Source organism: Nannospalax galili, unplaced genomic scaffold, assembly GCF_000622305.1.
Source record: "Nannospalax galili isolate Female #2095 unplaced genomic scaffold, S.galili_v1.0 scaffold677, whole genome shotgun sequence".
Taxonomy (NCBI): Eukaryota; Metazoa; Chordata; class Mammalia; order Rodentia; family Spalacidae; genus Nannospalax; species Nannospalax galili.
Window position 1 is genome coordinate 109,663 of NW_008339584.1, and position 22,516 is coordinate 132,178.

Sequence of the window (22,516 nt, forward strand, 5' to 3'; positions counted from 1 at the left end):
TAACAATTAAAAAAATTGTGTGTGTATGTGTGTGTGTGTGTGTATGTGTGTGTGTGTGTGTGTGTATGTGTGTGCAGGTACACAGGTGTGGTGGGAAGTGGGGCATGTATCAGAGGACAACCCTTTATGTGGGTTCGAGGGATCAAACTCAGGTCACCAGGCTTGCTGAGGAAGTACCTTTCTTTACCCACTGACCCATCTCACCACCCCTCCAGTGTTTAATTCTGATTGACAAACTCATTTTGAGGTTTGAAAGTTTCCATATAGGTGCTTTTAGGGATATGTGTAGATTTTTGAAAATTAATCATTTCTGAGACAAGGTCTTGTATGTACCTGAGGCTGGCCCTGAATGTGAGAGTCTTCTGCATTGGCCTTCTGCATGCCTGGACTATGGAGACTTTCTTTTTCTGTTGAGAAGACTGCACAAACTTGGACTACACAGTTTTCAGTTGTGTTCTATACTGTGTGGGACCCAACATGGTGGTAAAATAGTAGCTAAAGTTTTGAACTCCTGTTTATTGTTTATGCTTTATGCCATATATATATACATATGAGACTATATATGCCATATATATGAGAAAATATATGCCATATATATGAGAATATATATATATATATATATATTCTCATTGAATCATTCCAATAACAGATGAGGACTGAGCTTTTTCACAGTTTCCATAACTTATTCAGACTTCCTTCTGGACTGGGGGGGTATACATGTCCTTTTTGTGTTTGAGGGCCCCAGGTTGACCTTGGTGTGACTTCTGGAGAGAAGTATGATTTGTATAGCCTTACCTGCTTGGTCATAAGCCTTTGACTTTACTTTGTCCATAGAAATTTCAGTCTCTTTCTCTCCTTCCCTTCCTCTCTATTTTCCTCCACCCCTCTTCATCCTTCCCTCCCTTCTTCCTTTCTCTTTCTCTTCCTTTTGCTCTAAGCACATATCACAGACCTATTTCTCAGTTTTTCTGCCTTGAATCCAGTTACCCCATTTTTTTCTATTTGCATATTTTTCTAATTTGTTCTCTGCAACTGCATTTCTTGGAGCCAGCATTTGCCTAGATTTCCTTTGCTCTGCTGAGCCAAGGCACATTTCTGAATCACATTTTACTATGTCATCAGTTCTCTTCCTCATGGCTAGCTGCATAATATGGTTGCTTTCCTTCTTCCCTAGGTGGATCCTGCCTCTTACTTTTTCTACAACTTTGCTGAGAAATCTAGCATAGTATCCTCCATCCCTTGCAACCCGAAGAATTTCATCCAAATATGTGACATTCCTTAATGAAAGAATTAACTAGCTCTGTGATTAGCTTGGACTATATAAACAAGGAGGAAAAAAAATGAAACTGCTATTGTAAGGCCATTTAGAAATAGAAATATAACACACCAAATAATTAACTTTGCTGACACACAATATTATTAAACACAACAGTGGTAAAATACAGTTTAAAGTGAAACTCAGATTAAAAAAAGGTTTTTTAATTTATTTTTTTTACCTAACTGTCTTCCCTTAGTAAACTCAGAAAGGCCCAGAGAGGAGAAAAGACAGATGTTGGTATACATTAGCTATTCTAACAAGGAAAAAAATATATATGAGCAAGGGGCAGAAAGGACTATAAAACATAGAGCAAGTTTTCACTAATTTTTAAAGTTTCATTTTTTTGTTCACTATTGTATCTTTAGGATGAGTTTTACCTAAGGTGCACCAGAAGTAAGCCTTTTAAAAATGTATCTGTTGGGGCTGGAGAGATGGCTCAGCAGTTAAGAACACCTACTGCTTTTGCAGAGGACCTGGGTTTGAGTCCCAGCACCCACATGGCAGCTACAAACCATCCTTAACTCCAGTTCCAGGGGAATCCAAAGCTGCCTTCTAACCTCCGCAGCATTACATGACATGGGTGCACTCACATACATGCAGGCAATACACTCATACACCTAAAATAAAAATAACAAAATATTTTTTCAAAAAATGTATCTTAAATGGCTGAGTAATTTGCATTTAACCTTTCTATTTAATGAAATGATTTTAAATGATCTGTAAAAAAACATTTTAAACCATTTAAAATATTTCCTCTTTTGTTCTGCTCTTGGGCTACTTGCATATACAGGTCTCACTTCTAGACTAATTTATGGCCAATAACTTGGATAAAGTCTATTATGTTTAATGTTATCTCTTATCAGAATTGGGGCCTTGTGTGAAGTAGATACCAAAATCAATTGATAAAAATGAAGTTCTTGATGAAGGAGAAGGCTAAGGAAATGACATATGCTTTTGTGCATTTAGAGAATGGTAAAGGTTTAAAAGAACTGGCATTTGGAAGCAATAAAGTATCTGTGAAAGGGTTCCATTAGTGAACTATAGACCCAAAGCTAACCAAAGGACTCATGGAGGACTTTTCTTGCAGCCAAGCTTGCTTTGGGGGTTATCTAGGGCTTATTACTGTTCAGCCATTGCCTACTACCTGCTGCTAGCACCCCTGTAAATATTTAAATTGTTAGCTGCTCCAGGATCACCTTTATGCAGAGTTTTGTCCTCAATAGCTGCAGCCACCTGCCCTTTTGCCTGACCTTTGTAATGATCTCTACCTTTTACTTCAGGGCAGCTTTGGGCTCCCAGCCTTCCAGAACCAGGGAGCTTGCTGCTTTGACCACAGATGATTTGACTTAAATGATATAGTCCTCATCAGTCCCCAGAGGAGATGAAGCTACAGAGTCTATGCAGTGTATATTGTGAGGCCAACACCTAACCTCATGACTACAGCTGGGAGGCTGGCTTCCTGCTGTAGATTGTGGATTACCCTTGGGGAATAGGGTGAGGAATCAATACCAGAATTGCACAGGTGAAACTCTGATAAAAACAACCGCCTGTGACTTCTTCAGGAACCTCAACTGCAAGTAAAATCCGCCATTGAATTGGGTGGCCATGAGATAACTTACCTCAGATGGGTGTCCCTGACCCAGGATGAGGACACATTGGTAGTCAAGAAAGCTTGATCATTTGTCTTAACCGTAGCTGATTCAGCAACTGTTTAAATTCTTTTTCATCATCAGGGCAGTGTGATAGGGTTAGCTTACTGGTTTTCTAAGCTGAACTAGAACCTTGAATTTTCTTCCTTTTCTGGTAAATGATTTGTTGTCCTAACCATGGCATCAGATCATGTGTGCATACATGTAGTACTAAAGATTATAGTAAATTGATAAAAGATAAAGAATTGTAAAAAGACATTCAAAGATCAAGAAGTGGCAGTTCACAAAAGAAGATCCAAAAATCACCATTAACTATCTAATAGGTCATCCAGTAGAAATGCATAAGTAAGAAACAGTACAGTCTAGTAATTGTGTGGCTTTTGGATGCAGATTGACCAGGTCCTGGCCTTGCCATTATTAACCTTGTACCTTTCAGTGAGTTACTTAACTTCCCCATATTTCACTTTCCTATCAAGTGGAGGGAGACAAAAGTAGTTATGACAAGGGCTGGAGAGATGGCTTAGTGATTAAGAACACTTGCTGTTCTTTCAGAGGCCTATCATTTGATTCCCAGCACTCACATGGCAGCTAGCAATAGTCTGCAACTCCAGTTCCAGGGGATCCGACACCCTCTTCCGGCGTCCGAGGGCATTGTACAACACGGGTGCACTTAATACACATGTAGGCAAAGCACTCATATACATAAAATAAAAATAATAAATACTTTTTTAAAAGTAGTTATGACAGTTTACAAGATCATCTAGATCTAAGGTGCTTAGTACAACACTTTCCATGTAGTCTGTTCTGTAAGTTGTGTAAGTTGTTAGTTTCTGTGACTGATGGTTAGTGATTGTGGTGGTAGTGATGATAGTAGTGTTGGGGATTGTGATGTTGGTGGTTGTGGTAATGATGCTGATGATGCAAGCGGTGATGGTGATAATGGTAATATTAGAGGTGATGGTGGTGATGATGGTTATGATGGTAAAGATGTGTGGTGATGCTGGTGGCTTGTACATTTTATCAAGTTACTTTAAGTTGATGGTGGTGGTGGTGGTGGTGGTGGTGGTGGTGAAGGTGAAGGTGAAGGTGAAGGTGAAGGTGATATGTAATGTCTGTGATAATGATGGTGTGACAGTAGCAATTCCAGATTGTCCTTCTCAGTGGTTGCATCAGCTTATACTTATCAGAGAAATAAGGGGTTGTCACTCCTTACATACTTCTGATATTATTAGACTTTAAAATGCTTGCCAGAGCAGTGGATAAAATGGAGGGTATTTTTATATAAGTTTATTGACTGCCAAGTTTTTACTCCTTTATGAAGTACTTACTCACATCCTCAGCCCACCCTTCGTCAAACTTTTGTCTTACTCTTAATGATTTTAAAAATTGATTTCTCATTCATCAAGCAAATATATACTGAGGATCTTTTTTATGTCAGATACTACTTTAGGTGTGGAAATATGAATCTTATATTCCAGTTGGAGCGAAACAAATAATGCAGTTTTAGCTACCATTGTGTTACATCAATCAAATTAAAGCAGAACCATCACCTAATAGCTCGTATATATACTGAATGATTTCTTTATGCCAGATACTAAGTTCTTATGTGCATTAACTCATTTTATCCTTAAAAAATTTTAATACTGTTTATTGAAAACGTCACCCTTTTCTAGCTTTGGAAACTGAGGCACAAAGAGGTTAAATAGTACACCCAAAATAATACAGATGTGAAGTTAAGGAGTCAGGACTGACCCAGTTTCAGCTAATGCCTATAAGTCCTTGCCAGGATTTTATTCTGCTCCTCTCTACTAAGCTGGAAATAAATTATAATGGAGATGATAGCTTCTTAAATAATTTGTGTGTATGTGTTATAAATATTTTGCCTCATTGTATAGATTAAAATTTTTATTTGTTAAATTTTGATATAGCCAGACGTTATCATGGTTTCCCTTTCATTTTATGCATTTGGGTCCTTGTTTTGTTTTATTTTGTTTCGTTCTGTTTGAGACAGGATCTCATGTAGGCCACACTGGCCTTGAACTTGCTATGTAATTTAACCTCCTGATCCTCTTGCCTCAACCTCCCAGGTGCTGTGATTTCAGGTTTGGGCCACCATACTCAGAAGGGTCTTTATTTACAATGTGGTTTTTTGTTGTTGTTGTTGTTTTGTTTTTTCATTAACTCACATTACAGTTAGTGTCCTGCTTTTTCTGTTCTTCATTCAGTAGATAATATTTGAGTACTTACTGTATGCCAGACACTGTTCTTGGCACTGTATTGGTATGACCTAAGTGGACCAGAATCACTATTTTCAATTTTAAAGTTTTGTTTTCATTCATTTGGGGTCTTTCATCCATTTTAAAGTTGATATCCTAACCAAGGTTCCAGGGCACCATGTACATACACAGATAGTACTAGAAATCTAATCTGTCTTTTTGGTGGTAGGAGTGGTTATTTTGGTTTGGTTTGCTTTGTTTTCTCTTTTGAGACAAGGTCTCACTATGTAGTCCAGACTGGCCTAGAACTTATTTTATACCCCAAGCTGCTTTGAACTCAGAGAGGTCCTCTAGCCGCAGACTCCCAGGTGCTGGGATTATAGACATGAACTTATCATGCCTAGCTATTATAACTTGATAAAATATAAATAAGCTAATAAAAGGTACCCAAAGATCATGAATTCCAGTTGAAAAGGATGATGCAAAGATTACCAAAACTAAAAATTAGAATCTATATGTTTCTTTTTCCACATAAGAACTTAGTTTTTCTTATGATGGTCATAAAATAATATATTTTCTTTCCTTTCCTTTTCTTTTCCATTTTTTGTTTTCTGTTTTTTTAAAATATTTTATTTATTGTTTTTATTTTATGTGTATGAGTGTATTGCCTGCATGTATGTGAGTGCGCCTGTGTTGTGCAATGCCGTGGAGGTCAGAAGAGGACTTCAGATTCCCCTGGAACTGGGAGTTAAGGAGGGTTCGTAGCCACCATGTGGGTGCTGGGAGTCGAACTTGGGTCCTCTGCAAGAGCAGTCAGCGTGCTCTTAACCCCTGAGCCATCTCTCTAGCTGCCCCCTTTTCTATTTTTATTTTATGTGTATGCGTGTATGTATATTGCCTGCATGTAGGTAAGTGCACCAGTATTGTGCAGTGCTTACAGAGGACAGAAGAGGCTGTTGGGTCCCCTAGAACTGGAGTTACGGACAGTTGTTAGTCATGTGGGTGCTGGGATCCGAACCCGGGTCTTATGCAAGAACAGTCAGTGTTCTTAACTGCTGAGCCATCTCTCCAGCCCGTTTTCTTTTTTTTTTGACAGAGACTCCCTAGTTTCAGCCTACGTGGAAGTCACTACCACGCTGGCCTCCATCTCACAGAGATCCACTTGCCTCTGCCTCCTGAGGCTGGAATTAAAGACATGTGCCACCTAACCCAGTGTTAAATGGTACATTTTTTTCACTAACGAATTTATCTTTAATTTTTGCAGTGTTGGGAATTGAACATAGACCTCCTGTGTGTTAGCAATAAGATCATTGAGCTGTGCCCCAACACCTCTGCACATTGTTCCTGCGCTTAATCATATACCAAGCTTCTGTGCATCAGGAAATTGGTATCAGGAAGGAACATGTATAAACCAATCTCAGGATCAGACTACTCTCATTTCTTGTGTTTCACAAGGAAAAGATGCTGAAAGACTTTTCTCATGGTATTCTACAAAATCTATCATTGTTTCTTTTCTTTGGAATTCTTGTACCTGAAGTTGATCCGCTTTGATCAACTTAGATCAACTCTTAGAGTTAATACATTGGTTATGATTAGACAAGGTACTATAATAGACCCTAACCCCATGGGAGTTTCTTTCCTATCCATGTATCTGTCCTGGGCTGGTGTCCTGAAGCCTGGTGAAGGAGGCTCTTGTTGTTTCCGTCATTCAGAACCCAGTGTGTGGCTGGCTATCTTCTGTTACCTCAACCTACATCCACATCTCATCAGCACAAGGAAAGGAAAAACATGGCAGAGCCAATAGGAAGTACAGACACCATTTCCAGTCATGGTTCAGTGACTAGAACTCAGCAGCTGCACCTGATTGACAGGAACTGGGAATGGTGTTTAACCCTGAGTCCAGAGAGAAGCAGAATGGATTTTTGTGGGCATCCTGGACACACTGAAATGCTTCTGAAGCTCTATTCCACTGTTTTTTTCCAGTAAATCCTGCCATCAGTTCGATGGACACATGCTTGAAATGCGTTATCAAGTTCAGTATTTTACCTTTCCATAGCTGAGGAGGAGTGCATTGGTTCTTATGTGAGGTTTGAGGAGGAGTGCATTGGTTCTTATGTGGGTCCGAAACTGGGTCCAGGATTCTACCCTCTTTCCCATCTCCATCCAGCTCAGTGTAGCAAGATTGAAAACCTATTTCTGGACCTTTATGAAATCCCAGAGAAGAGGAAATGGAATTCTTTTTTTTCAATTGAGCTTTTAAAATTTCATACATTTTCCCACTCAAATCCAGACCCCCTCCCCCGTCCATGCTTCTCCTGTACCCCCATGGAACCCTTTGCACTTTGCCATACATGCTGAGTCCTGTTCAGTCAGGTGTTTGTACCCAAATGTTCTTCAGCGTAAATACATCCACTGGAGTCTAGTCAGTCATGTGTAAGTCATACTCTTCCCTCATCCAGCAGCAATCAGACTCAGATAGTTTTCAATCTAGTGCTGGCCCACCACCTATTTCTCACCGCCCCCCCTTTGGGCCCTTGTTTAATTGAGCTGACATGGGTCCCAAGCTCAATGCCACTGCTGCCACAGGCTCACATAAGCAAGCCTCCAGTGACCTGGAAGCCTCCACCTCCCTGTGTTCATGAACCAGACCTGGTTCTTAGAATCTTTCCGCCTCCTCTTCTACAATGGTCCCTGAGCTGTGGGTGGGTGAGGTTCCATATAGTAGTCCCATCCTATACTCTACAGTCACTAATTCACCAAAACTTGGCCAGTTGTGGCCTTCTGTGTGCATCGTACTCTGATGGTCATGGAAGCCTCACTGGTGAGAGCTGAGGTGTGCATTAGCCCTCTCTTTACCTCTTATGTTCCATGAGCCTTAGTTTTAGAGATTCGACTACAGATGTGTCACCTAGTACTGGGCATCTCCCAGGCATATGTTCTCTGTGCCTGACCAGATATACAACTCTGCAGTAGCCTCTGTATATTAATTAGGGTTTGGTGCTACAATCCACAAATGAGGGAGAACATATGTCACTTGCTTTTCTATATTTGTGTTACTTCACTTAATATAACACTCTCTAGCTCCATCCATTTACCTGCTAATTTCATAAAATTATCTTTTCTTACTGCTGAGTAGAACTCCATTAAGTAGTTGTACCACATTTTCATTAACCATTTGTCAGCTGAGCGACGTTTAGGTTGTTTAGAAATGGAATTCCTCTTAAAGCTGGAGAGATTTTTATGAAAGGACAATAGGATTTCCATAACTAAATTTCTGAACTTAGTAATCAACTTCAAACACAGGAGTTTGAATCTCATTTTCTTCCTTGAATTTCCATGTGGAGTCTTTCTGAGCAAGATTTTTTTTTTTTAATCCTGAAGCCTACTCAGCCTTATGCCATCTCTTTCTGTCTGTCATGCTTCCCTTCAGAGACTCTGGATTATTGGAGGAAGCAAACCCGAGTTACGTAAGCCTTTTGCTGACCATAGGTCTGTTGAGGCCTTCCCCCATCCTGCTGCCCTAGGCATAGGAGTTTCACCAGTTAATTGTTAAAATAGTCTTTCTGAAATACAACTCACATACCGTACAGTTTATCCATTGAAAGTGTGCCATTTAGTGGCTTTTATAACATTCACAGAGTTGTGCACTAATCACCACAATTTTCGAATTGATTTTCATCACCCTAGAAAGAAACCCACATCCCTGAGCTAATCCATCCCCGAAGTCTCTGTAGTAGTTACTTTTCTGTTGTGACAAAATACCTGAAAAAAGCAGGTTAAAGAAGGAAAGGCTTTGTTTTTGCTTTTAGTTGGAGGAAATGCAGTTCATCATGGTAGAGAAGGTAAGGCAGGCGGAACAGTTGGTGGCTGCTGACACTGAGTTTGCTTCTCCTTTTTACGCAGTCTGGGACTCCAGTCCATGGAATCGTGTCACCTACATTTAGGATGATCTAGGTAGTCTTTCACTGATGTGCTCAGAAGCTTGTCTCTTGTATTTCTAGATCCTGTCAAGTTGACAGTCAATATTAGCCATCCCTCCTTCTGCTCAGCCGTTAACAACCACAAATCTGCTTTCTTTTCCTGTGCTTTGCCAGTTTGGATAGTTTATTAAAATGGAACTGTATACTATGTGGATTTTACATAACTGACTTCCTCCACTTAATTCATCCTTGTAGTGTGTATAAGTGCCTCATTTTTAATGTTTGAATAATATTTCATTGAATGGATATACCACATGTTCCTTATCCATTTATGAGTTGATGGGCGTTTGAGTTTTTTCCCTTTGGGGACCATTATGAATAAGGCTGCTATGAATGTTCATGTGCAAGTTTCTATATAGACTTATGTCTTAATTTTATTAGAAACTGGAGAATATAATTGCTGAGTTATATCAGGAGTCAGTGTTGAAATGGACTAAAGAGATGGCTCAGTGGTTAAAAGCACTTGCTCCACAATCATGAAGACCAGAGTTTAGATACCAGCAACCACATAGTAACTGTAGCTCCAAAGTGAGCAGAGACAGGAGGATTGCTGGGACTTGCTGGCTTCTAGCCTAGCGAAAAAAATGGTATGCCCCAGGTACAGGGAGAGACCTTGCCTGGAAGGACTAGGCAGAGAGTCATGGAAGAGAACACCTGATACCTTCTTCTGGCCTCTCTCCATGCACAGACAGGTATGCACACCCCCACATACATGTGCATACACTCACATATACACACAGAGATACATAGATAAATAAAATTTTTTAAGTTCTGAGGAACTCCCAGGAATTCCAAAATGCCTACTGTTTTGAATTCTGAGCAGTTCCAGTTTGTCTATGTAATTGCTTACTATTATTATCATTATTATTATTATTATTACATTTATTTTTATTTGTGTGTATGTGTGTGTGCCTGTATGTGTACCATGTGTGTACAGGTGCCTGTGGAAGTCTGAAGAGGGCGTTGGAACCCTGGAGCTGGAGTTACAGGTGGTTGTGGTTGTGATACTGGCAACAAAAACAAGGTCCTCTGCAAGAGCAGCAAATACTCTTAACCTCTGAGTCAGCTCTTCAGCCCCTATGTATTATTACTAGTAGTACCAGTAGTTGTATTTTGAGGACCAGGCTGCACTCAAATGTGTGATCCTTTTTGCCTCATCTTCTGAATGCTGGCATTACAGGTGTGTCACACCATGTCTAGGCCTTCACTATATTTTTTTATTGTAGTTACTCTAGTCCTGTGAAGACATAACACTTGTCAGCTCTTACTCCCCATTCTAGTTTCTTTAAGACTTCTGAGGAATGGAAATGTAGCTCATTCTTAGTCAAGGATGGGAAGTTGGAGTGTGTGTGGTTATTTGGAGGAGAGATTATTCATTTAGTGACAATTTTTGTACCTCTTTGCCAACTTTAATGTTCACATGAGAAAGGGAAGGGAAAACTTTGTAAACTAGGGTTAATAAATGTGAGTGCATTTTATTATACAAATACGAAAAGTATAATTTTAGCAATTATTGGTTTGGGGAGGGAGTTTTGGCAAGTTGTATTTATTAATTTAAAATTTTTAATTAATGGAAAATTTCATTGTACACTGCCCTAATTTATATCCTAGGTGATAAAACTTATTTAAGAAATTTTTTGTGAAATAGTCTGGTGGGTTTTTGTTGTTACTTTGTTTTGTGATGTTTCTAATCCACTACAGCTTCTTAAAAATTATCTGCTTTAGAGAAAACTTAGACAGGACAAAAATTTCTGGATTGTACATTGGACATATTTTTACAGAGTTCCAAGTATATACACCAGTTATTTCCACTCATTCCATACCCCTCTATAAGAAAGCAACAGGAATCTGGAGATCCTTTGGACTGAGCTGCTTCTGATGATTTCTAGAAAAGCCTTTACCAGCCATAGTTAAGGGTGCTGTTAAGAGAGGGGTAGTTCCTGGCTTAGGAGGCAAGGACACATCATTTCTTCAGCTGCCCTATGAACTCAACACAATGCTAAACGCCAAGTAGAAATCCAGAGAACACTTTCCACTAGGTACAATAATTTTTACAACAAAAGTAGGGGAAACTTACTTTCAGGGGTGATTTGCCTAAAGCCTGGCACTATGTGATTAGAGCTACCTAGAGATACATAATCACCCACCCCACTCTTATTCAGAAGGCATTTGTTATTACTGCCTACTAGCGAAAGGTATTAGGGACCTTCAGGACCACAGCATAGATTGATTATTCAATCCCATGCACACACTTACACATTCACACATGGATCATACAACAGCACAGCAAAGTCACCATTTTGTAAGGTGCCAGCTTGAGCACATCGAGGAAGGAAAGCCTAAAATAACCTTGCTCCAAATTAGAATATTCAAAACCATGCATATCTACAGCATATTTCCAGCTCCAGTACCTGGCTGTGATATGCTTAAGCCTAGTTGCTAGTCAGATATTTATGAGCACCCTTAGTCACTGGATGATTTTAAATGTAAACATCGTGATAGTACAAATTCAAGTCTACTGATGAAAATAAACTGCTCATTTTGGGGTGGGAATGTGTTACTATTTTTAGAGTACTAGGGTACCACTTGACAAAGTCTTAATGGATCTTTAGTGATGAACACTGCTTTCTATTTTAGGATTAGGAACAGGGAAATATGAATATGTAGCCACATGTACTTTTTCATTTGAATTTACAGAGTGAATTATCCATTTTACATTTAAATGTTTATTTAATATATAAGTAACTGATGGAAAAAGGAATCCCTCTATAACCTTGATACTGGGCATGAAGGTTAGGACTTTGTACTGGCTAGGGTATTCCAGGTTATGAAGTGGTAATAGACAACCTCACAGTTCTGGTGTTCATGTCAGCAAAGGTGTGTTTCTCTCTCATGCTGCACAAAGACAAGATCCTTCAATGTCTGATCCACCCAGGGACCTGGGCTCTATGACTCAAGACTGTAAGGCTTGACAATGAAGGTAAAAACAGCCAAAAGAGAACATATGGCTTTGCTTTTAAGACACGGTTTTGTGTAGCCCAGGCTGGTTTCCAGCTCAGTATGAAGCTGAGGCTGTCCTTGAACAACTGATCCTTTTGCCTCTACCTCCCACATTCTAGGATTACAGGTACGTGTCACCATGCCCAATTTGAGTATATGACTCTTAAATGCACTTACCTATAAGCTTTTGGTTAATGCATTCTGCCTGCCCTGGCCTAGCATGAAGCAATAATGGTATGTTCTTTATGTTGCCATCTGGTGCTCACTGAGAGGAGATAATGTCTACTGCACATTTTAAAGAGCACCCTGTAGTGAGAAAAGCATACAGCCCGAGTATAAAATGTGGAGCAAGGAAAGATACTCAGAGCACAGCAAGCACTGGAGTAGGGTACCTGATTCAAGCCAAGGCAAAGAGCAACAAGCTTTCTCCAAGGAGGTGATGCTTGGCCTGAATCTTGAATGACTTGCAGTTAGCAAGAAAGTGAAGGAAAGGAGGGTGGCAGAGGGAAAGGCATATGTGTAAAAACAGTATGGAAAATTAACCTAGGGGTGTTCCTCTGAGTCAGTCAGCCATACATTCAGCCTTTGTCTTGTTTTGGTCACAGCAGCACAAAAGTAATTAATACAGGGTCTCACAGTTGCAGACTGACTTTGATAGGGCTGCATTCAGGTCAAGCCTTCCTGAGCTGGACTTGGGTGGCTCACTCAGAAGATGCTAACTGTTGATACTAGCTGTTGTTGGCAAGGAGCTCAGTTTCTGACTCAACCAGGGTATGTACATGTGGCTCACTGTGGCATGTTTCAAGGGAGACAGTATTCAAGAGAAGTAGGAAAGGTGTGACCTGTTGTGACCTAGCAATCACACATTGTCACCTTCATTGTGGTCAAAACAAGTCAAAAGGTCACCTAGATCCAAGGGAAGGGGAAGAGACCACAGCTCTCTATGTAAGATGTTTCCAAGAATTTATGAACTTGTTCTAAATCTCCTTGCACCACAGTATCTGACAAACACACCTCACTATGGAGTTGTAGAAAGTGAGTATCCAGTAAGTAGTTTTACATAATGCTTAGTCTGTCTGCTATTAGTCTTTGGGTAATGCAGTTTGGCCCCTATATTTACAAGTTCTGTTATAGTGGCAATCTCTTGTATTTATGGCCTTTTTCTTTTTTCTTTTTTGCAGCACTAGGCATTGAACTCACAGTTATTTGCTTCCTAGACAAGTGCTACACAGTTGATCCACATACTCTTTGTAATTTTGTTTTCTTTTGAGACAGAGTCTTAGGAACTTTGCCCATCTTGGCCTTGAACTTGCTTTATATCCCTGGCAGGTATTAAACTTGCTGACTTCCTGCCTCAGCCTCCTGAATAGTCAAGATTATAGATCTGTACGTGTTTTTAAAATGTTAAAGGTATAGGATACGTACAGGGGCTGGAGAGATGACTTGGCAGTTAAGAACACTGACTGCTATTGCAGAGGACCCAGGTTTGGTTCCCAGCATCCACATGGTAGCTAACAACCATCCATAACTCTAGTTCCAGGGGATCTGACACCCTCTTCTGACCTCTGCAGACACTGCATGACACAGGTGTACTTATATTCAGGCAATACACTTATACACATAAAAAATAAGAATAATAAAATATTTTTAAAAGGCATAGTACAATACATGTATACATTTTATTCCAAATGAGTCAGGAAGCTAACATTTTCTCAAAAACCATTAAAATAACAGAAAAAAAAAGCATAGAAGGGCATTTTTGTAATTGTAGAATAGGAAAACTTTTGTAAACAAGATTTAAAAGCAAGAAAAACCACAAAGGAAAAAAATTAAATATTAGATTATATGATACTTTTTAAAAGATACAATAAAGTAAAAAAATTAAACTGAGTACAAAATATTTGTGATCTAAATAACAGACACAAACCAGATAATATAAACATAAACTCATATCTCACTCTTAGGGCTTGTATGAGGCTTAAAAGTGCAGCTGGAAGATGGCTAGTGGATAAAGCAATTGCTATGCAAGTATGAAGACCAGAGTTTGGATCCCCAGGACCTATTAAAAGCTGGGCAGGGGGTTGGAGAGATGGCCTAGTGGTTAAGAGCGCTGGCTGTTGTTAAAGTGGACCTGTATTAAATTCCCAGCTCCCACTTGACGGCTAACAACCCATCTGTAACTCCAGTTCCAGGGGAATTTGACGTACTCTTCTGACCTATGCGGGCATTGCATGACACAGATGCACACGCAGACAATACGCTCATACACATACAAAATAAAAATAATAAAAATTTTTTTAAAAGCTGGGTAAGCATGGCAGCTGTCTGTAATTCTAGCACTCTGGAGGCAGATTGGGGATCTTCAGAACAAGCTAGCTAGCTAGGCAAGCTGGAATTAGTGAGCCCTGGGTTCAGCAAGAGACTGTCTCAATAAAGTAGAGAACAGTCAAGGAAGACACCCTGCAGAAACTTTGGGCCTTCACATGAATATGCAAAAATGTGTACTCACACACTTTTATCCACACATACACATAAGGAAAAATGTATAGTCTCAGTCCTGAGTGAATGTTTAAAAGAAGTCTGCACAAAGAGTTATTTTACAATGCCAGATGAGAAAGAATGGTACAAAATACAATACTGCTAAAGTTGGAGGGACATTCATACTGATTTCCTATTTATGAGTGAAAATTTGTTCAGTATTTAGGGGGAGAGTCTTAATTATTTACAAAACTCAAAGTGTGATGCCCTTTGACCTAGCATTTCCCTTGTGAACAAACCAGCCCCAATACAGAAAGATAGAGGTATGGAAATGTTGCAGCAGCAACCTTTCTCAGTAAGAATATCAGAAAACTTGACTATTCTCCACAGAGGGATGATCTCAGCTGCTGAGAAATGAGGTAGCTCAGTATATCCTGAAAGAGTCCCAAGAAGCACTGGCAGGTGGAAGGAGGGAAGCAGGCAAGGTTTGAAATGTTAGTTTTAAGGTTCAGTTTTTGTTGGAACATGATAGGGAAATGCTTAGAGAAGATAATTTTGGAAACAGGTATACCAGAAAAACTAGTGATGATCTTTGAGGGACAGTATCATTTTATACACACACACACACACACACACACACACACACACATATACACACATTAATGGCACCTGAGTTGGAGGGTGACTATATTTGTGTTAATTAGGTAGAAATCAAGAAGGAAAATGAGGAGGGACAGATAGTTGGTTGATTTACAACAGTGGGACAGAACCTGTTGTTTTCATTACTTCGCCTACATGGGGCAAAAGTGATCTCTGATGCTAAATTTTAATTTATCTTCTAGGAAACTTATGGTAGAACAAGCCCAAAGAAATGGAAAATTTTAATCTGTACCTTCTCGCTCTTTTTTGTCTTTCTTAAAAAAAATTTATTATTATTTTTATTTTATGTGTATGCATGTATTGCCTGCATTTAGGTAAGTGCACTTGTGTCATGCAATGCCCACGAAGGACAGAGAGGCTATCAGATCCCCTGGAACTGGAGTTATGGACAGTTGTTAGCTGCCATGTGGGTGCTGGGATATGAACCCAGGTCTTATGCAAAAACAGCCAGTGTTCTTAAATGCTGAGCCATCAGTTCAGCCCCTCTTTTTTTTCTTTATTCTTTTTCAGAAGACAGCAGCGTGAAGGATTCCAAATGGAAATACCTTGCCTCATGATGTTTTTGTCACTTAGGGACTTAAAATTTTTTAAATAAAATTTTTATTGATTTTGTGTGTGTGCTCATAACACATGCTAAAGCTTTTGTGTAGAGATCAGAAGACAACTGGAAGAAGTTAGTTCTCTCCTGCCACCATGTGGGCCCAGAGATTTTTATTGTTACCCTCCTAAAAATCTTTATCAGGAGAAAAGTCCTCATCTGTAGAAAACCAGTTTCTTTTGTTTCTGTTGCTTTGAGATTAATAGTGTGATGTGCTGGGGTAACTAGTGGTTGATGCTTGTCTAGCATGTGCAAAACTGAGCATTGCATAACAACAGTAATAAAGGAAAAAGAAGAAAAATAAATAAATGGTTTGTGATCCTAAAGAGCTATATCTATAATGGAACCTTTTTTTTTTTTTTTTTTTTTTTTTTTTTTTTTGTCTTTTTGAGATAGGATCTTCCTGTAGCCCGAGCTGGCCTGGAACTGGCTATGTAGAAGATCAGGCTGACCTTGAACTCACAGAGATCCACCTGCCTCTGCCTCCCAAGTGCTGGGATTTAAGGCTTGCTTATAATGGAACTTATATACATGTCCTTCTTAAAGGCTGAGTGAAAAGTAGATTTGTAGAGTAGGAGTAACCATGAAAGCTGTTTGGCTTCCGTTATAAGTGTGGTTTGTCGCTATGTTTTTCCTGCTTAGAAGGTGTCTGAGAGCCATGTAACAGAGCAAGGAGTAATGTTCTCACCTGGACATCTTAGTCCAACACCCTTCGTATCTTACACTCTTAAGGAAGTTGTTTTTTACTGCGTAGATTACATGTGTTTTTCTAAGTGGTAGCTTTTATGCAACTCAATTTTATGTAATGACTTCCTTGGTTTGTTTTACCCTCCTTGCATTTCCTGCAGAAGTCCTGGAGGGGATTTGGGAGCCAAAAAGAAAAAGAAGAAACAGAAGAGAAAAAAGGAGAAGCCAAATTCTGGGGGCACCAAGTCTGACTCTGCATCTGATTCCCAGGAGATTAAAATTCAGCAGTCTTCAAAAGTGAGAGCCTGTTTCCTTGCTACTGTTGTGGTTCCTGATACAGATGAGATAGGTTTGGGCAGCATAGTGTACTTTGGGCTAGATGTCTAGCTAGTGTTTTGTTGTGATTGTGTTGAATGGCACTAGTAACTGGAGGGTATTTACAGCCTCTCTGAAACCTGACTGTGGAACCCACATAATCAAGAGGTACATACTGGACTTCTCTCTCTCTCTCTCTGTATGTGTGTGTGTGTGTGTGTGTGTGTGTGTGTGTGTGTGTGTGTGTTGTCACCTGTTTCTCTGTGTCATAGTATTTAGCTCATAGTTTAGAAGAAAGTCTCACTGGGAGTCTGTTAGGTGGGGGTATGTTTTGTTTTGGTTTAGTTTTGTTTTTTTTGGTGTTTTTGGTTTTTTTTTGGTTTGTTTTGAAGTTACACTTAATATTTGATTACTTTTAGTTCAGAAGATATTCACATTTTAATTTTTCTGGGTGTCTGTCTAATTACCTGCATAGCACAACACCATCTGGCAGCAGATTTCAGCGGGAGCAGCCATGGGTAAGTCTTCGTTGAATTGGAATCAGCCTGGTCTGCAGTGGCTGTTTCTCATGCCATTGCCAAGGGTGGGGAACACCTCCTAGCATCCTCCTTTAAGACACCCCTGTTGTTGTTGTCCAGCTGGGTCTTATGTTGGCACATAACTTACTGAACGGAGGCCTAGTTGTGCTGTAGATGTGTCTAGTGGTGCCGGTAGCAGTCACCCCCATTTGTGGAAACCCACCTCCCTGTCACACAGGAGAATATAGCCCTGGTGATGCAGGAAACCCAGAGCCAAAAGGGACAGAATTAGAAACATAACAAAAAAGATGATTTTAATAGTTGAGCTCTAAATAAACTTTCCTAGGCAAGCTAGCCCAAGACTTGAGCTTGGCCATGGCTCCATTCTTTCCCTCAGCCTATAGAACTGTCATGAAATTAAAGTGAGATCTTTTTTGTGAAGGTGTTTTGTACGATTTAAAGCACAGTGCCTATAACAGATGTTACTATCCTACAAGTTGTGTGAATTTAAGTGTTTCTCACACAGAGTTTATATTATGTCAAGTGAATAAATCTGGATAGTTTTGTGGTTGATACTTGCTTTACGTGAAAGAACCAGGAGCCTCTGGGAGTAATTGCTTCCCTCAGTTTTGTGCTGAGTGATTGTTGGGGAGAGAGCAAAGTAGAGTCTCCCTAGCATTTCTACTTGGTCTGGGGTGGTAAATATAACACTAGATATAACTTCCAAGCTAACTCAGGATACCACCAGCAGCTTACAAATTTTCCTCCCATTTCTTAATGTTGCTTCAGCAAATGAATGCATCACTTACCTGCAGTTGTGGGCAGCTCTTTGCTTCTACCATGCCATTGGCTTCCACCCATGCCTCAACCTTTAGGGATTCTAAGCACGTCCTCTGCTCCTGGCACTCATAAGGAAACTGCAGCCAATTGAGTGAGAGGAACTGTTAGCATTATCTGGTAGAGAGTTTCTCTTTTAAAAATTAGGAGCTGGGCTGGAGAGATGGCTCAGTGATTAAGAACACTGATTGTTGTTGTAGGCTGGGCATGGTGGTGCACACCTTTAATCCCAGCACTCAGGAGGCAGAGGCAGGCAGATCTCTGTGAGTTTGAGGCCAACCTGGTCTCCATAGCAAATCCAGGCCAGCTGGGGCTACAGGGAGACCCTGTCTCAAAAAGACCCAAAAAAAGGAAAAAAAAAACAAAAAACCCCAAAACACTGGTTGTTCTTGCTGAAGACCCAGGTTCAAATCCTAGCACCCACATGGCACCTAACAACTGTCCATAACTCCAGTTCCAGGGGATCCGACAGCCTCTTCTGTCCTCTGCAGGCATTGCACAACACAGGTACATTTGCCTACATGCGGACAATACACTCATACACATAACATAAAAATAGTAAAATATTAAAAAAAAAATTAGGAGCTAGCCAATGTGGTGGCACATGTCTTTAATCCCAGCACTTGGAAGGCAGACGCAGGTGGATCTCCAAGAGATCTAAGCCAGCCTAGTCTACATAGTGAGTTCCAGGCCAGCTGGGGCTATAGGGAGTCCCTATTTCAAAGAAGCGAAACAGACAAACAGAAAAATAGGAGAACTGATCAACAGTCTTTTAATGTGGGTTTCTCTTCACTACTTTTTTTTTTTTTTTTTTAACCTAAGGCTTTTTTCCCTCAAATTTATGCCAGCTGTAGATAATGCAATAACATTACAGTGAACTGCATTTAGACAATATTCTGGTCTACACTCAAGGACTAAAATTAAAATAATATTTGAGCCGGGTGTGGTGGCGCATGCCTTTAATCCCAACACTCGGGAGGCAGAGGCAGGCTGATTTCTGTGAGTTCAAGGCCAGCCTGGTCTACATAGCAAGTTCCAGGCCAGCTGGGGCTATCGGGAGACCATCTCAAAAAAGACAAAAAAAAATTTTTTTTTTTGAATATTTGTCTGGATTTATATATAGAGAGAGGGTGTGTGTGTGTGTGTGTGTGTGTGTGTGTGTGTGTTTTGCACACATGTGTACATATGGTGCTGGGATTGAACCCAGGGCCTCTGCATGCTAGGCAAGCACTGTACTACCTGAGACACACCCCCAACCCTTTCTTACAGACTTTTTGGTGGCAGAGGAATTGGACATTCTTCCCAAGGCATTCAATTTGGAAAATAACGGTCAAAGAATGTAGTTGATATTTAGTATTCCAAAGGAAGTAAATGTGGAAAGAAGGAGGAATACTTGCCTCTTCTGAGACTGTAACAGTGATCAGTAACTGGGGGCTAACACACATTCTCACCTTTCTCCTCAGGTGGTGATACTGTGGAAGGTGAATGGATAGATTTAAGAATGTATCATAAGGTGAGCGTGGTCGCGCCCGCCTGTAATCTCAACACCCAGGAGGCCTAGGCAGGAGGATTGTGATTTTGAGGGCAGCCTGTACATAGGGAAACCTTAACTTAAAAAAAAAAAAAAAAAAAGTTAGGTTAGCGTGGTGGTTGTATATGTATCCCAGCACTCAGAGGCAGAGGCAGGTGGATCTCTGTGAGATTGAGGCCAGCCTGGTCTACATAGTAAGTTTTAGGATAGCTGGGGCTACTAGGGAGACCCTGTCTCCCCCTCCAAGAAGAGGAAGAAGACTGGGGTATGGCTCACTGGTTCAGCACTTACCTTGAATTAATCCCCAGTACCTCAGAAAAAAATAGAAATAAAAAATGATTCATCATCATTTCCTTCTTTGTTACCATAGGTTTGAAAATTTGCCTATTTGCATCTGTTTTTGGAAAGTATTTAAATAGTGAGCATTGGGCTATTGTCAGAGGTGGCCATTTCAGGTTCCAGAAGGGTCAGCCAGTGACACTAAGTAGCATATGAACTCTGTGGTCTTCCTGGAGTCCCTTTAGAACTGAGATATATCTTCAAGTATTAGTAATTGAACCGTGTTGTAGCCTCAGTTCCTGTTGTAGGTCTCTTAATAGAGTGTGTTGTTGGGAGTTCAAGTGATTGTTAATTTGAAACAGACCAGACAGACAGGGCCAGGTGTGATGATACATGCTATAACAGTTTCTTCCTGAGAGACGGGGGCAGGAAGATCACAGTTTCAAGGCCAGCCTGGGAAACTTAATGAAACTGTCTCAGAAACATTTATAAAGAAAGTATGGTGATGTAGCTCAGTGGTAGAGTATTGCTTTTCTAGTATGCATGTGGCCCTGGCTTCAATTCTTAGTACCACCCCCAAAAATAAGATAGGGAGAGGAGAGAGAGAGAGAGGGAAAAAAATATGTAATTGTTAGAACAGGAAAGCATTTTGTGAATTTTTTATGTGTCATTAAGATATGGCCCTAAGATTTTTGTCTTGATTAATATGTAAGATAAATAGCGTATGGAGGTGATGGTAATAGACTTGTGCTATTAGGCTACTGAGTGGAGGCAATAAGCTGTTGGCCTGTCCTAGTTTAGACTTCATGACTTTCCTGAAACATTTCAATGTTAAGAACCCTAAAGAAAACCAGTAAATAAGGCTCACTACAAGACAAGCCTGTGTTTTTGTACTGTGACAGACAAAAGCTTCCCAGGTAAAAAGCTTTGTCCAGAGCTCAGATTTCAGACTCAAAAGTAAGCAGAAGCCCAAAGCTGTTGTTTGTAAACCACCGAAAGTCGATTGTCCCTTTCTTCATGAGTGTAGCAAATCTGAAGATCTCTTCCAACCACTTCTAAATTGCTGTGGAGAGTATTCTTTGCGACTTAATCACAATTCTTAAACTCAGTCATTTTGCATATTGAAAACAACCCAGTGATTTCTACAATCCTGTGTACTGTGTCTCATTTTGAGTGTAGTCTTAGTTTCTGTGTATTATTCTTTGAGGAATTAAAAGTGGAGAGCAAGAGCTAGGGAATCTTCTGGAGAAGATGAGGAGTGCTGGCTTTGAGAAGGAATTTGGGAGTTTTAAAATATTGCCCATTGTATAGATAATATGTCTTACCCAAAAAGGAGTCTAGTTTTCCACAATTCTCTTGGGAGAACAAGCAGTGGATGCCAGGGATCATGATTTGCAAAGGAGCTTCTCACCTTCTGTCTCAGGGTTCCTCCACAGAGGACTGTTAGTGATAGGAGGGCTGGGTATGGTCCAGCAGGAAGTAGCAGGGTTAGAGGCTTCCTTTCTTAATCATTTCCTTCTCAGCTCAGCCCTAAGTTCGCATTTCTTCCTCTTTCCCCTCCTTCCCCTCTAATTTTCTCTTGTCTGCCAAGTTTCTGTTCTAGAAGTTGTTTCCGTTGCCCCTCCATTGCTGCTGCAGAGCATTAACCCTAACAGCGCAACAGAGGCTCGTGGCTGCCTGGCTGCTGTGTGACAGTAATGCATGTCCTGCATGTCACTCTTTTTTTCCTTCTCCTCCTGAAGGAATGGTGGTGGGACCATCAGAGATGGGTGGGATCCTGAAGGGTGTTTCTATATACTTTAGCTTTTCCAAACCACTAGTGTCCCATTCAGACCACAGTACTGCAATAATCTGTGACAGTGCAGTTGTTTCATCCTAATATGTTTACATGGCCTTCAGCAGGCTTCCAGAAGGATGGACAGTGTTTAGGAGTTACAGGCTCCAAGGCAGGTACACATGCACCTGCCCTGTGTTTGCTTACAGTAGCTGCTTCCTCATGTCCTATGTCTCTGTCTCTGTTCTTCTAGAATCCCACCATCCCCATTCAGAAGCTGCAGGACATCCAGAGAGCAATGGAGCTGCTATCCGCATGCCAGGGCCCAGCCAGGAACATTGATGAGGCCTCAAAGCGCCGATACCAGTTCTGGGACACACAGCCGGTACCCAAACTAAGTAAGCTCAGTTACATTCTTTCCAAAACTAGGGTGGGAAAAGTCACTTCACTTACTTCAGTACTCTGTCATACATTCAAAATTACACAAAAGTTAATGTTTGTCTTCTTAGAGTATAACTTAGGTATTGACATTGGTTTTCAGTAACATTGATTTTAGCCTAATTCCTATCCCTATCACATCATCCAATTTCCCTATACTTGAAATATATATTGTATATATTATAATTTCCTATTATAGTTTCCTGTATGATTGTAATATATATGATATATAACTGAA

At 40.3% G+C, this 22,516-nt stretch overlaps 1 protein-coding gene across 4 annotated transcripts in view; it reads left to right on the forward strand.

Annotated features, from left to right (window-relative positions):
• Positions 1-22,516, forward strand: part of Nmt2 (N-myristoyltransferase 2) — a 63,665-nt gene that overhangs the window by 10,190 nt on the left and 30,959 nt on the right. Inside the window, exons 2-5 of one of the 4 annotated variants that reach the window (XM_008834327.3) lie at positions 16,748-16,883; positions 17,377-17,419; positions 19,720-19,769; positions 22,094-22,238. In XM_008834327.3, the coding sequence (XP_008832549.1) occupies positions 16,748-16,883; positions 17,377-17,419; positions 19,720-19,769; positions 22,094-22,238 (374 nt within the window). The remainder of the gene's footprint in view (positions 1-16,747; positions 16,884-17,376; positions 17,420-19,719; positions 19,770-22,093; positions 22,239-22,516) is intronic. The other 3 variants (XM_008834329.3, XM_008834330.3, XM_008834328.3) reach the window with 3 other exon arrangements.